Here is a 16,307-nt window from a genome sequence, read left to right on the forward strand (position 1 = left end):
GCCTAGAGCATGGCATGCTCCCTGATCACAGCTCTCCCCTGGAAGGCCATGGAGGGAGTCATGGGGAGAGCCTGCAACTCCTGGAGATAAGCGTGATTCTAACTTTCTCTGAAGGATTTTCTTCTTGTGACTTCTTTCTTGTGAAAGAGAATATCCAATACATGAGAATTTTAACTAAAGAGAAAACCATTGCATTTGCTACTGAAAAATATCTGGCCTGTGCCTGAAAGTCACAGGTGCCCTGGGATCCTGGCTCCACTGCTGACAAGGCCTTGTTAGACCTTCTTAACTGCCCCTCCAAAGAGGAGAAAGGCTCTTGGAGGTAGAGTGAGATTGGGGAGCTTGGCAGAGCCCTAGGATGAACTTTGTTTTTTTGTTTTGTTTTGTTTTTGTTTTCTTTGCAGGTTGGAGACTTTTTCTGCAGAAAGAAGCAATTCTGGGCTTTTCCACAGCTAACCTGCTAGGGCTTGCAGAGACCCGGATTCTAACCCCATCTCGCCTTTCCTCACGCGGGACCTTGGTTTCTGCATTTGAGAACTGCTGGGTGGGCTGGTGTTACCCAGGAGTTTTTCATTTTTGCAGAAGACGCTTTGCAGGAGATCTCTAGGGCTTTTTCTGTGTCAATTAAAGAGCCTGACCAGCTGGGCCTGGGCTGTCGTTTTAACAAAAACAAACGCCATCCCCCTCCCAGCTGAGCACTTGTTAGAACTGGACTTTAACTCAGGGCCTGAACCCCCTAACAACAGGACAAACAGTATGAAATCAAAACCGTTTACCCTCCTCCCACCTGCGGTTTGCGTAGGGCCTTGGGCGCACTAGCAAAACAAACTTATTTTGAACACTCAGCTCCTAGCGTGCCGCGCTGCCAATCATTAACCTCCTGGTGCAAGTGGCGCGGCCTGTGCCCTTTATAAGGCGCGCGCTGTGTCCAGCGAGCATCGGCCACCGCCATCCCATCCAGCAAGCATCTGCCGCCGCGCCGCCGCCACCCTCCCAGAGAGCACTGGCCACCGCTCCACTGTCGCTTGTCCAGAGTATGGGCCACCGCCCGCCGCCACCAGCCCAGAGAGCCTCGGCTCCTGTCTGCTGCCCGCGCCTGGAGATGTCAGAGGTCCCCGTTGCTCGCGTCTGGCTGGTACTGCTCCTGCTGACTGTCCAGGTCGGCGTGACAGCCAGCGCTCCGTGGCAGTGCGCGCCCTGCTCCGCTGAGAAGCTCGCTCTCTGCCCGCCGGTGCCCGCCTCGTGCTCGGAGGTCACCCGGTCCGCCGGCTGCGGCTGCTGCCCGATGTGCGCCCTGCCTCTGGGCGCTGCGTGCGGCGTGGCCACTGCACGCTGCGCCCGGGGACTCAGTTGCCGCGCGCTGCCAGGGGAGCAGCAACCCCTGCACGCCCTTACCCGCGGCCAAGGCGCCTGCGTGCAGGACTCTGACGCCTCCGCTTCCAATGCCGAGGCTGCAGGTACCACAGTCCCGCCCCTACCCCAGCACCTCCTGGCCCACCGGCACCTCCCGTCCCTACTCCCCTAACTACTGGGTGGGGCTGGAGCCGAACAGGGGCTTGTCCACAATTAGAGCTTGAAACCAGAGCACGTAGTTGGGGAAGGAGCTTGGCGTGGAGACTGATCATTGCATGGTCTTGGCAGGACGTGCCCTGGGAAAAGAAGGAAGATGTTCCAGGGCACACATAGCTTAGTGGAGACTCAAGGAGGAAGCTCGCACTTGGCCCTCGTCGTAGCCCAGTGATCTTTAGATACCCGGACAGCAAGAGTAGAGGGAGGCGGTGGGGCTGCCTCCGCAGTCGGGTTGCCACCCTGGGTCCCCCACCAGTCTCGTTGCCAGCACGTGGGCAGCCCCAGTGGCTGGAGCATCCGGGAAGGCCTAAGAAGGGAATCCCTCCTGCTGGCCTCCCCAGGAGGTGTTTGGAATGTCCTTTGTAATATACGTCCTGGATACAGTATGTGCTACCCAGATGTTTACAGAACATAATGTGAGAGTTGAGGCTAAAAGCTTCACTTCCATTCATTGCCATAGAAAAACAATGTTTGATGTGTATGTTGCCCCCTAAGAACATGACAATCAGGTTCTTTCCTGGATTTAAGCAGGCATTTGTTTGTAGCGGGAAGTGGAGGAAATGCCTCTTTCTCTACTCCAGCCCCTATCTCCTCATCTGGGCTGCTTGCACGTCCTGTGCCATTCTCGGAGGAATCAGGACTTCCATACCCTGATAGGGTGTTAGAGTGAGTGTGTGAGAGTCAGTGACCCTTCCAAGGAGGCAACAGGGTTTTCTTGCGGATTCTCTGCCCTTTAGAGGAAATGAAAGGGAGTCCTCTCACTGATCCTCAAGGAGATGAATTTCCACAGGGGGTCCCTTACAGCCAGTTTTCTGATTCTGTTCATGCACCTTTGGACTCTATCTGCAAGATCCTCTTGGCACGAGGGTGGGTTGGGGGTGTTGCAGAGAAGTCTCTTAGGATGTGGGAAGGTAGGGGCCCCAAAATAGAAGAGGGTAGTACTTTGGGTCAGGAGAGCCGCATTCTAGACTCCACTTCTAGATGAACTGTACCGTTCATTCAGGGATATTAGTAAAATCCCCATTTTAAGGATGGGGAAGCTGAGGTTAGGAGGCGCCCCACTAATGCGGTTAGGAATTGAACTCTAATCCTGGCTTCTTTGGGGTTGTTCTCAGCCTCAGCAAATGCGTTTGTTGCTCTGCTCCCCTGCTGCTTTAAAAGCGGAAATGTGGGGCATCCTTGCCAGTCCCCAAAACTTACTATTGTCAGGAACAGAGCTGGCATTGCTGTTGTCATTTCTCTTCCTGGAAACCATTACAAGGTCCTTTACAGTGAGAGTCAGTGAAAATCGGGTTAAGGAATGTGGCCATCCTCATGGCCCAGACTGGTTTTGAGGGAAGGAAGTGATCTCGTGGGGGCCCGGAGGTGCGGATGCTTTGGGAGGGCTCATGGGGTCTCCAATGTTTCCTGGCAGGGAGCCCTGAAAGCCCAGAAAGCACAGAGATAACTGAGGAGGAGCTCCTGGATAATTTCCATCTGATGGCCCCTTCTGAAGAGGATCATTCCATTCTTTGGGATGCCATCGGTACCTATGATAGCTCGAAGGCTGTCCATGTCACCAACGTCAAAAAATGGAAGGTGAGGCCCAGCAGGTGGGTGGTGGGAACTCTCCTGTCAGAGGCTATAGCTTGAGTTGGCTGTGACAAGCAGACCTGGTCCACTCCTTCCTGGTCCTGATGTCCTGGAAAGAAATGCTTTTCCCCCAAACCTAGTGGCCATTTCTCAGCTAAACTTTCTCAAGCTGTGAACACAAGGACTTTCAGGAGAGATGCCTACTGGATGCAAAGAAAATGTAGTTCCTGATAATAGGTTACTTCATGTCTTTGAGCTCCTCTCTAAATAAGGGTGTCAGAGCTTTGAGTTACATTGTTCCAAAACTTAGTACAAGGCCCTGACTGCTTTCACCTCCATTGTATCATTTGCTTCCCTTTAAAAAAATTATCAAAATAAAGACATAAAATTTACTGTTTTAACTATTTTGAAGCATAGGTTTCTGTGGCATTAAGTAATATACATCATTAACTATTTTAAAGCATAGATTTCTGTGGCATTAAGTAACAATAAGTAATGCACGTTATTCTGCAACCACCACCAATATCTACCTTCAGAATTTTCATCTTCCCAAACATCAACTGCCCATTATCTTAATTAATGTCTGTTTTGAATTCTACCACTTGAGGGCGACAGAGAATCAAAGTCGGGGTGACTTGATTTGAGAAAAAAAATTACTTCCACAAACATGCCCTCCCAGAAAAAGGGAGGATTAAACCATTTTCTCAACACTTTGGAATTTAATCTGAGAATAACGATAAATGGAGGAAAGTTAATTGTTAAATTATCCAAATGAATGCCTTAATCCTCACTTGATTTAGTTGATGTAAAATAACATTGTAGATTGCAGAGGAAAGTTATTCAAAATCTAGAAATCTCTTCTGCTAAATTCTTAATTAAGAGCTATGCCCACTCTTCTTCTAACCAGATGGCGGGTGCCCAAAGTATTCAGTAGGTGGCAGGAGGAGTTGGGAAGAGTTTTGTGGTGTTGGTGAGGTTCTTGCCTGGGGATGTCTCTGTGCAGGTGTTGGGAGAGTGTTTGGTGAGGGAGAGAATGGTGTTCTTGTTCTTTATCTGAACAGCTCAAGACAGACTAACCACAGGTGGGAAAAAGAGGCCCAGTGGGAGCACATCACATGACACCTAGTCCCAGGTCCCCATGGCCAGATCATAGGGCCACCCCTGCTTCTACAAAACCTCTTCCATCTGTCATTGTCTAAGCTGATAATTCACCGTGTCTTGTTAGATATCCTAATGTAAAGTTATTCTCTTAGGAGCCCTGCCGAATAGAACTCTACAGAGTCGTAGAGAGTTTAACCAAGGCACAGGAGACATCAGGAGAAGACATTTCCAAATTTTACCTGCCAAACTGCAACAAGAATGGATTTTATCACAGCAGACAGGTAGGTGGCCTTGCCAGTGTGTGTCGTCAGGGTGAAAGGGACTCCTGCCCTACATTCCTGCCAAGCCATGGTCATTCATGGCAAAGAATGTCCCCTCCAAAGTAGACACCAGAACTGGTTGTCTTGAGCCAGATCCACCCCTCTGGGAACCTGGAGCATCTAGGCGAAGATAGCCTATTGAACGGGTCAATGTGTCACCGCCAGAGGAGGAAAACCTGCACTGGACCAGGGGCCCTGGGGCTAAGCCTGAGCTCCATCACTCAGCAAGCCAATAGCTATGGAAGACTTTCCTAGGCCCCATAATGCTTGGATCTCAGGTTCCTCACTTACACAAGAGAGTAAGGGAACATACTTAACATAGAAAAGCAAGTATCTATTTGTACAGCTTTTACACTTTCTCTCTGAACTGTCTAATAAAACACAACGACATTTTTGTGGCCTGCCAGATAATAAATGAGATCAAACAGACCAAGATTTCATGTCGAGGAGTGCTTTAAGCCTCAGTGAAGTACAGGTTCTGTAGATTTGATTGAGAGAAATTGAGGACTAGGCCCTGCTTCACAGGCAACGCACAGTGGGGTACACATGAGACATGTTCCCTCTGGGTTGGGCTCCCCTGACATTGGGCTATGAAGCAGACAGCTGTGCACACGCTGTGCTGTTTAACACACGTGAGAAGTCATTATTGCATGTGCCACTCAGTCACTGTCTCTATTTTATGATGAGAACCAGGAGGGCGTGAGATTTACCGGCATCATTGGCAGCTGGTTTCACAGCCAAGACTATTGGCTTGGCTCTGCAGTGCTTGGCTGCACTGAAAAAAGGGCCAGCTATGGCTCTACATTCCCCTGTCACCTTGTCATCTGCTGCTCTTGACCTTGGTCTTGTCTTTGCAGTGTGAGACATCCCTGGCTGGAGAGGAGAGGCTCTGCTGGTGCGTCTACCCTTGGAATGGGAAGAGGATCCCAGGGTCTCCAGAGATCAGGGGAGACCCCAACTGCCAGACGTATTTTAATGTACAAAACTGAAAACAGATGAAATAATGTTCTGTCACGTGAAATATTTAAGTATATAGTATATTTATACTGTAGAACGCACACACTTATATATATGTATATGTATATATAACTACTTTTTATACTCCATATATAACTTGATATATAAAGCTGTTAGTTTATTTATTCACTGTAAGTTTATTTTTTCTACACAGTAAAAACTTGTACTGTTAACAACTTGTACTATGTCGACTTGTATATCATGAAACACTTCTCATCATATTGTATGTAAGTAATTGCATTTCTGTTCTTCCAAAGCTCCTGCGTCTGTTTTTAAAGATCATGGAAAAATACTGCCTAGAAAATGCAAAATGAAATAAGAGGGAGTAGTTTTTCAGGTAGTTTAAAGGAGGACAGTTAACTTGTATATTCCATCATTCACATTTGATATACATGTGTAGGAAAAGTTAAAGTGTTGATTATGTAATCAAAGCTACCTGTGGTGATGTTGCCACCGGTTAAAATGTACACTGGATATGTTGTTAAACACGTGTCTATAATGGAAACATTTACAATAAATATTCTGCATGGAAATACTGTTATGTCTGTGGATGTTTATTTAGTGATATTATCTTTGTTTCTGAAATCCCTTTGTCCTTCACCCTCACCTTCCTTATACATTTTGTGCTTTTGTGGTATCAAGATGGTGTTTTGGGTCCACAGAGCCCCTTGTCCCAATTACCCTAGATGTTGTCCCGGCTGCCGCAAGGTTTCCACTTTCCAGTGGCATTGGCACCTTCCTCCTCTGCCCGGGCAGGCTGGGCATTCCTGTGTCCCACCTCTCCATTAGTCCCCAACCTCCCCAGGGTCCTTAGCCTCTTCCTCTTGGTTTGGTTTGTCCCTTCCGTTCAACTTACAAATAGGAACAGGGTTTCTTTCCTCTTAAACACAAGACAGAGTGCTTCCTTGTTTTGCTCCCTAGCCTTTCCCTTGCTTGCCCTCCCTTTCTGCTAGCCTCTTTCTTCCACAGGGCTCCCAGCATCCTTTTGTCACTTCTGTTTCCATGACTGAGCCCTGACTGCAGCTCTCTTTTCTGCTCCTCAGAGCTCTTTTTCCTTAACACTGTGCCCTGCTTGGTGTGCCCAATGCTGTCCCTCCTAACTCTTGAGCACCCTATTGACTGCTGCTTTCCTCCCTTCCACATCTTTCCTGGCACCTTGCTCATCGCAAGGGATTCCATCCTGGTCTGTTGGCTGCCTCCAGCCCTGTCTCCTGGACTCCCCCTGCTCTTTGTCGGGGGGAAAGCCCACACTTCTCCTTGCCCCAGGCCACTTCTTGGAGGCTGCTTCTCTCATCTGTGGGGCTGGAGGCCTCCCTGACATTCTGTTTTTTCCTGGAGCTCCAGCTCCCTATCTTGGGTCTCCCGTTTAACCCTCCAACCCCACAGCTGCCAGGTTGCCATCCTCTCTGCCATGCCCATAGGGCTGGTCTGTAAACTCAGCACTCAGACTCATCAAGAGGAGCAGCCAGACTGATGTGGGACAGGGACAGACTGATAGCTGCAGCCCAGGACCAGGAGGTCTGTTCATTTGCTCAGGTAATGAAACCACATCTGGCACAGCAGCTGCAATTGGAGTCACCACTCCATTAAGCTTATAATAATTCACTGTTATTCTCCAAGATCCATTTGTCTTCTGCACAGGCCAAATAGCAGAGTTCAATGGGGATGTGGTGAGAATTAGCACTCCTGCATCTTTCAAATCCTTGATGGTGGCACTAATTTCTGCCATCTCTCTGGGAATGCAATATTGCTTCTGAACTGATCAATGTCAGTTCAGAGCCAGTACCCTGTAGTTCCTGAAAGGTCTGATTACTTCCTTTCCCTCAATCCACAACTGCCCTGGTGAAAGCCTCTAGATCCCTTTGGAGAAGACTGGGAGAAATATTTTCAACAGTGTACTGGGGTTCTTTTTCAAGGAGGCCCAGCCTCCCCCTTCATTCAAGGAATTCTGGGTCTATAAACTGGCCTGAGAATTGATTGAGATGCCAAGACCCTCTGTTTTTATGATTCAAATTAGATTTTTGTTCACTTGTCCTTGAACGTTCCTGCTTATATAAGTCAATAGCAATTTAGTAGGTTTCCTATCAGTTTCACTTCTAGGTATGTCATGATCAAGTAGCCAACACCATAGATCCACAGGAGCCTGACTATTCTGAGTGCTGCCTTGGCTCTGCTGTCTGTTAGAGTAACTGCACCTACCTTGCCTTTGTTGGTTGAGTGCCTCCACTTGGTCTCTGCTACCCTTGGGATCTCATTACTTCCATTGCATTTATGTTTCCCAATTCAGCAGCTGCGGTTCCAACTGTACGGTCTGGCCTACAGAGAAGAGCAATGCCAGAGCTCTTCTAGCATGCTGAGGCTCCCCTCACAAATGTATTCTTCATGGTCAAGGTACAAGGTGTGCCCTTTGGACCTGCCCATGGTGGGTAAGAAGGTCTTAAATAACAAATTCCTTCTAATTCAATTCCTTAGACATTCCTTCTAGTGTCCCTAAGCCTTTGAGTTCATTTCTACTGTAAATCAAGGCAGATATTGCAGTTCAAGATCTTTTGGTCTATGCTACCTTTTGGTCTATGTTTCAACCAAGTAACTAAATAAACTGTTGGAGCCATTTCTAGCTTCCTGAATTGCAATCTTAAACACAGAATCTCTGCTTAGTAAGCCTATATCAATAAATTCAGTCTGATCCAACTTTTTGTCCCTTTCACTATTACCCCACACCTCTAATATCAATTCCCACACATATTCCCTGCATTTCTATCTATATATATTAGAAAATTCAAGTAGTTCTTTTGGAATGTGGTGTGCCTCCTCGTGGGTTACATTTTGTACCTTACTTTTAAGGGTCTTATGGGACCTCGTCTAGAACCAAAGAAGCATGGTAGGGGTGAGTCCTGAGGAGAAGCAATATTGTCTTGCATGGCAACTGCCTCAGGGGAGGCCATTACAGTATCCTCAGGCAATACAAAGTTTATCCCCTCAGATGGGGGTGGAGAGTCTGCTTCTACTGGAAAAGAAAACTCAGCAGAAATTACTGTCTCAATGTTTCCACCTTTATCAGGGTCTTCCCATACATCTCTATTCCAACTTTCAGGATCCCGTTCTTTCCCTATCAATGCCCTTACTTTAACAGAAAGCACTTTAAAAGTGGAGGCTGGAAATTCAATTTTTGTTGTAAGTCACTCACAGGGTTTCGTTTTCGCCAATCCTGGTCTTGGAGCTACAGGAGACAAGGGACTCCTTCAGAGTAGATATCTAAACTTTCAGGTCATTTATATAGTGCTTGAGCTGGGAATTTGAATCCCTGAGCTCATCCTTTTCTTTCCCCACTTTATCCACCTTAATTAGAAACAACCAGTCAATGTCATTACGCTTGTTAGTTAGACAAAAATGTTTGAAGATACTATATACATAGTCACCCAGATCTTTGCCTCTTACAAGCATTTGAGAATATCCAATGGTAATATTTTGTGTATCTCTGCTGCAACATTATGCTGTGGACTATCAGTATTCTCTTTATTACTGGAAATACAGTTATTAGTGTCTTTAAATATAATCAAAATAGGTAGACAATTCCAGAAATCCCAGAACCAATTCAGAAAACTCACCCTTAAGATTGAGTCCCTTAGAAATACCATTTGACCCAGCCATCCCATTACTGGGTATATATCCAAAGGATTATAAATCATGCTGCTATAAAGACACATGCACATGTATGTTTATTCACAGTAGCAAAGACTTGGAACCAACCCAAATGTCCATCAATGACAGACTGGATTAAGAAAATTTGGCACATATACGCCACGGAATACTATGCAGCCATAAAAAAGGATGAGTTCATGTCCTTTGTAGGGACATGGATGCAGCTGGAAACCATCATTCTCAGCAAACTATCACAAGGACAGAAAACCAAACACCGCATGTTCTCACTCATAGGTGGGAATTGAACAATGAGAACACTTGGACACAGGAAGGGGAACATCACACACCGGGGCCTGTTGTGGGGTGCGGGGAGTGGGGAGGGATAGCATTAGGAGATATACCTAATGTAAATGACGAGTTAATGGGTGCAGCACACCAATATGGCACATGTATACATACGTAATAAACCTGCAGGTTGTGCACATGTACCCTAGAACATAAAGTATAAAAAAAAAAGATTGAGTTCCTGCAAATGCCATTATTTCATCCCTTTTTGTTATTGAGCAGTATTTCATGGCATACATATACCACATTTTCTTTATCTACTTGTTGATTGAAGGGCTGTAAACTCAGCACTCAGACTCTTCATTTGGGCTGGTTCCATATTTTTGCAATTGTGCATTGTGCTGCTATAACTTAGATAAAATTGGAGACCATTATTATAAGTGAAGTAACTCAGGAATGGAAAACCAAATATTGTATGTTCTCACTCATAAGTGGGAGCTAAGCTATGAGGACACAAAGGCATAAAAATGATACAGTGGACTTTGGGAATACAGGGGAAAGGGCAGGAGGGCAGTGAGGGATAAAAGACTACACATTGGGTACAGGTTACATGGCTCAGGTGATGGGTGCACCAAAATCTCAGAAATCACTACTAAAGAACTTATTCATGTAAACGAATACCATCTGTTCCCCCAAAATCTATTGAAATAATAAATAAATAAGTAAATAAATAAATAAATACTTCAAAATCTAAAAAAAAAAAAGATTGAGTTCCTTTAGAACCACTCCAGTTACTAAAATCTGTATTAGTCAGGATTTTCTGGAGAAACTGAACTGATGAGCTGTGAATATAGAGAGATTTATTTTAAAGAACTGGCTCATGCAATTATGGAGCTGGGAAGTCCAAAATCTACAGGGTATGTCAGCAGGCTGGAGACCCAGCAGGGAGCCACTGCTGCAGTTAGAATGCAAAGGCAGTTTGCCAGCAGAATTCCTTCTTGCTTGGTCAGTCTTTTGTTCTATTTAGGACTCCAATTGATTGGATGATGCCCACCCCCATTATGGAGGGCCATCTGTCTTACTCAAAGTCCACCAATCTAAATGTTAACCTCATCCAAGAACACCCTCACAGAAACATCCAGAATAATGTTTGACCCCATTTTTGTCATTGTGGTGCAACCAAGTTGACACATAAAATTAACTGTCACAACCAGTTATAATTTCCACTAAATAAATACAATTGATCAATTGATATGTAAGAGAGGACAGAAAATTAAATTATATGAAATGCTCAATTAAAACCAGAGTTGGTAGAAAAAGAGGAAGAAAAATGAACAAATAATAATTCAATGAATAGAAGACATTTACAAATGTGGTTGGCTTTAACAAAATACATCAGTACTCCCTTTAAACGTACTAGATGTCCCAACTAAAATAAAGAGGTTGTCTGTGTGCTTTAAAAAATGAAAAATAAAATCAGCATACATGTTGTTCATAAGATGCCTACTTAAAATATAATGACACTATAGGTTAAGAGTAAAGAGATGGAGAAATATATATTACCCTAACTCTAATTACAACAGTAGAATTAGCTATGTTAATTACAGACAAAGAAAACTTCAGAACAAAGACAATTATCAGCATTAAAGAGAGGCATTACATAATGAAACAGATGTCAATTATCCAAAAGACACAATCGCCCTTAATGTGTGTGTGTCTAATAACAGAACATCAAAATGTATGAGGCTAAAACAAGTAGAACTGCAAAAGAAATAGATAAATCTGCTACTATAGTTGGAGACTTCAACACCCTTCTATCAAAGATGGACAGACCTAGCAGGCAGAAAATCAGCAAGGGTATTGTTGAACTCAACAGCATCATCAATCAAGGATATAATGAACATCTTTGGATGACTTAATCCAACAACAGTAGAATACACATTCTCCTCGAGATTACATGGAATAGTCATCAATATAGACCACATCCTGGGCCATAAAACACATCTCAACACATTAAAAAAATAGAAATAATAACAATGTCTGCTCTCAGATCACAATAGAATTAACCTAGAAATCAGTAACAGAAAGAAAGATAGCTAGAAAATCACAGAATATTTGGAGATTAAACAATACATTTTTAAGTAACACATGGGTTAAAAAAGAAGTCTTAAGGGAAATTAAAAACTATTTTTAGCTAACTGAAAATTAAAATACAATTTATCAAAACCTGTGGGATGCAGCTAAAGTAGTGCTTACAGGGAAATTTATAGCATTAAATACATGTAGAAATTAAGAAAGATCTAAAATCAAGCATTTAAACCTCCATCTTAGGAAACTAGAGAATGAAGATCAATTTAAGCCTAAGGCATGCATGAAGAATAAAATAAAGCAACCATCAATAAAATCCAAACCGGGAAAACAATAGAGAAAATCAATGAAACCAAATATGGTTATTTGAAAACATTAATAAAATTGATAAACCAGTAGCAAGACTCACCAAGAAAAATAAAAGACGCATTTTACCTACATCAGAAATAAAAGAGAGGCCATCAGTTCTAGTACCATGAGCATTAGAAGGATAATAAAGAAACACTATGAAAACCTTACACCCACAAATTTGATAGCATAGATGTAATGGACTAATTCCTTGAGAATACAAACTACCAAAACTCACACAAGGAGAAATAAATACCTACATAGAATGATATTTATTAAAAATTAAATCAATAATTAGTCTTACAAAAATAAAGCACTAACCCCAGATTGTTTCACTGGTGAATTCTACCGAACATTTAAGGGAGAAATGATATCAATGCTCCACAATCTCTTTCTCAAAATAGATACAAATTAACACTTAACTCATTTTATGAGGTCAGTATTACCTTAATACAAAAGCCAGATAGAGACATTAAAAGAAATTAAAACTACAAATCAATATCTCTCATCAACATAGATGCAAAAATTCTTGAGAAAATGTTATCTAATCATATCCAACAATGTATAAAAAGAATACTATATCACCAAGATATAATGCTAAGATCCAGATTATAGTAAGATTGCTAGTAGTTTTACATTGGTTCTGCAGTGGAAAAACAACAGGCTGAAAAACATTCAGATTTTAGCTTTGTTTGTGTAGGAGCATTAGGGCTGTGGTGGCATTTCCTCTTTCTTCTCTTTTCTTCCTTCTCTCCCTCCCTTCCTTCTGTAAAAATTATCTTTTAGTTACAGTACTGTTATATGAGAAAAATACATTTACAGTAGAAATAGAAAACAAAGAATTTCTCATAGACAGTCATTACATAGATACCGATTATGTGTATTTATATATGGTATTTAAAAATGTCATGACAAGAAGAAAAGTTTTAAAAATAAAATTAATTTCATAAGTCTTGTTATATTGTACTTAAGAATACTTGACTAAATGTTTAAAAAATCATGGTGAAACTCAGAGACTCACCTTAACAATTGTCCTTAAGGCCTTTGGTTGAAAGCTTTAGACTTTACTGAGGCTACTTTGAAAACCATTGCTCTACTTCTCTTAATAATTCTTTGGCTTCCACAGGAAGCATGTGCACTCACACTTTGCCTTTCTCTTACTGCTTCTTTGGCCAAGACAATAGATTTTGCAAACTCCAGGGGGCATCTTTCATGTTGTGTTCTATGGGCTCCAGGATAGGGCATTCACAGGGACTACAATGTGAGTTGTGTTCCCAGCATGGTACAGGGGCTGAGTACCACTGCTGAGTAGGAAGGATGCTGTCAACTTCAGTCCCTCCATCTGGAAGGGGCCTTGGAAAGAGAATGAAGAGATACTGGCTTGGTCTGAGAAGAGTGACTTGGAGTTAGAGCCACTTTTCTAGACAAAATGGTTGGCCCTCCTTTATCTGTGTACTGTTGGTGCAAAGGATTTCCACCTGAGATGTAAGACAAGAGGACAGAGCAGGATGGTCTGGGAGATCTAGGAGAAATAATATAGACTGCCCCTGTGGCATCTTGGAAAATGTAGGAGCTTCTGTGAGTCACTGCCACTCTAGTCCAGAGATGATAGAGGACCAATATTTAGTCTGAAAGATCTCATTAGTGTCATTACTCTATTGTCCTATTAGAATGGTACGAATGTCAGGAAATGCTTACAGGACACATACATTAGCTGAAATACTAAAAACAAACAAACAAACAAACAAAAAAACTCATTCTCTCCTTGAAAGAAGAGTGTTCCATCACAGTGGGACATACTAACCCTCTCCTGCATTGGTGTTCTACTTTGGACTCTCAGAGCTTTCACCTAGCCTTCAGTAGTCCTGCACTCTCACCTCAAATTTCTTTTTTCCCACATGATATTCCACTTGGTCATTGTTCTCTCTCTTGAAACTCCACTTGTCATCGAACTCCTGGCCCTCTAACCAGCTTCTTCTCCAAACTTCCATACTTCATGTCTACAGCACAACCCTTCTTCTGTGTGAGAAGATGTTGAAGTATGGTGTTGTTTTGCAAGACAGCAAGTAAGATGGACAGACATTGGCAAACTTTTGGGCGAGGTAAACGTGTTCAAATCCAGAATTATCCACACATCATGGCTATAGAGAGAGTGAAAAATTATCCAGTACATCCCTGGCTTTAATGTTTCCTTGTAGTCTCCCTCTACTCTAAAACTGAGACAAAATCTTGCTGATTTTGTTCTTTAATGACTCTTACTTTGTCTTTTTATACTCTGATTTGAACTCTTACCATGTCACAACTGGACTGTTGCAGCAGTTCCTTCTTGGTTTGCCCTGTATTTACCCAATCTCATTTATGCACGCATGCATTAAAATTTAAAAAATAATTAATGAATGTTATTCATGATATAAGTGCTAGGGAGGTGACAACCTCAAACAGGGAATAATCTTTCTTCTGACGGATTTGGTAGTTGTAGGAGAAGGAGGTGGGGAAGATAATAACAACAACAAAAGTAAGTCAAGTCCATTAAAACATACTGAGATAGTGCTGGGGTTTTCAGAGGAGAGAGAGAAAAACTACTCTGTATGCAGTGGATAAGAGGGCTTCTCAGAGGAATGGCCTTCAGGCCATGACTTTGAAGGATGGGCAGATAGGATGGCTCACCTGAGCAAGATGGAGGAAGGACTAGTTTCAACAAAGGAATATATAAGAACCAGAGAGCACATTGTGCATGCAGGGTTTAGTAAGCTCTTTGGTGTAGTGAGAACACAGGGTATGTTTTTGGGCATTAATGAGAGGTGAGGTGTGCTAGGAGTTTCCACTATGGGCTGTAAATGTCAAGCTCAGAGTTTTGATTTAGTTGGAAGGCAATGGGGAACTTTTAAGATTTGGGGGCAGCATGACAGTGTGAGATGCTTCACCAACCTGCTGCCTAGTAAAACTGGTGAAAAATATTAAAAAACAAAACAAAACCATTCAAAGAGTCCTAAAATGGTTCTAAAGGCAAACAACAAGTGAAAAAACATCTACCCAAGAAAATCTGTGAAAGTTCGGTAAGAAAGATAAGAGTGTAGTATATGAACCAAAATCCCTTTTTCCCTTCCCCTCTAAGCTCGGTGGGTAGAGATTGCACTCCAGACTGGTGCAGCTAAGAACACAGAGCTCCCTCTCCTCCCAGTTGCCAGTCAGTGGGCTGTCTTTCCAGGAGGGTCAGGACTTCAGTGTCTCTCATCCTGCCCCCAGCTACCTGTTGCTAAGGTAAGCTCCAGACAGGTACAGTCAAGAGCAAGGAGGTGGGGAGTTTAAGGAAGGGGAAGGGAAGAGAAGAGCGGAGGGGAAGTCGAAGGGGGCTCACTTCTGCCCAGCCCCAACTCATGGAATGGAGTCTCTAACTTGGATGTGGCATACCGAGAACACTAGGGCTCTTATTTCCCGTGCCCTGACTCTGGTTTCACACTAGAAGAGGCAAGCCAAAGGATGTGATAACCCCTCCAGGAAGTACTTAGCTCTCAGTGCAGGGGAATCATTTAGAGAGAAGATTGTCATTGTCCCTACCCCCAGTCCAGAGCCCTGACTCAGAGATTTTCGCTTGAAGGGAGATGCAGGACATGGAACAGGTAGCTCCTTTCTCTTCTCATGAAAACCAACATCATTTGCAGGAGAACCTGGAGAAGTTTAAATCTATAGGCACTCTCAAGAAAATGGAGATTGTAATGACAGACAATTGGAAGGGGATTTATAGATGTAATGAAGATACAGCCTAGACTGTAGCCCAGCTAGTTTGCAGGAGAGAACTGAGGGATGACAGCTGGGAGGAGTCCTCTTGGGACCAGAACAAATATCAGACTCTGGGATCAGAACAAATATCAAACTCTGGCTTCAGAAACTATTCCTTCAAATGAGCTACAGTTTGGAATACAGACTGTATTTTTGGGTACAGTTTGGGTACAGTTTATGCCCAGGGAATTGTTGAAAACAATACAGGAGGCCATTGGTAACCAGTGGAGCTTAATAGCTGGGCATGGCCTGGGAAGAGGAAGAGAGTCCTACCTGTACCACTGCCATCCCAGGGTGCCTGTGGACATACCCATAGCTAAGCAGCCTGAGGAGGAACATCACCTGCTGAACCCTGGGGGTGGCGCGCAGGAATAGTCTTCACTAAAATAATTCAGCCAATTACTAAAAAACAAGCAAGAAGTAACGGTACCAAGCCCTGTGAGGGAGAGACCAGGACCCAGAAGTGTTACAATATATCATCTAAAATGTTCAGTTTCCAGTAAAAATTATGAGGCATGCAAATAAATGGTAAAGTAGATCCTATACACTAGTAAAAAAGCAGGCCGGGTGCGGCGGTTCACACCT

At 43.5% G+C, this 16,307-nt stretch overlaps 1 protein-coding gene across 2 annotated transcripts; it reads left to right on the forward strand.

Moving 5' to 3' along the window:
- Nucleotides 1-774: 774 nt before the first annotated feature.
- IGFBP1 (insulin-like growth factor binding protein 1) lies at nucleotides 775-6,114 on the forward strand. Of its 2 annotated transcripts, XM_011983279.1 has the most exons (5): nucleotides 775-1,457; nucleotides 1,770-1,775; nucleotides 2,984-3,147; nucleotides 4,395-4,523; nucleotides 5,420-6,114. In XM_011983279.1, exons 1-5 carry the CDS (start codon nucleotides 1,037-1,039, stop codon nucleotides 5,549-5,551), a joined length of 852 nt encoding a protein of 283 aa, XP_011838669.1. In that variant the 5' UTR covers nucleotides 775-1,036; the 3' UTR covers nucleotides 5,552-6,114. The 2 variants fall into 2 exon arrangements, with proteins under 2 accessions (XP_011838669.1, XP_011838670.1); XM_011983280.1 differs by lacking the exon at nucleotides 1,770-1,775.
- Nucleotides 6,115-16,307: the final 10,193 nt, after the last annotated feature.

This window comes from Mandrillus leucophaeus, unplaced genomic scaffold (genome assembly GCF_000951045.1).
Source record: "Mandrillus leucophaeus isolate KB7577 unplaced genomic scaffold, Mleu.le_1.0 Scaffold248, whole genome shotgun sequence".
NCBI lineage: Eukaryota > Metazoa > Chordata > Mammalia > Primates > Cercopithecidae > Mandrillus > Mandrillus leucophaeus.

Coding starts and splice junctions, on each gene's coding strand:
- IGFBP1 (XM_011983279.1), top strand. CDS start 1,037: ATGGGCCACCGCCCGCCGCCACCAGCCCAGAGAGCCTCGGCTCCTGTC. Junction 3,148..4,394: donor CCAACGTCAAAAAATGGAAG/GTGAGGCCCAGC, acceptor TTATTCTCTTAG/GAGCCCTGCCGAATAGAACT. Junction 4,524..5,419: donor GATTTTATCACAGCAGACAG/GTAGGTGGCCTT, acceptor TTGTCTTTGCAG/TGTGAGACATCCCTGGCTGG.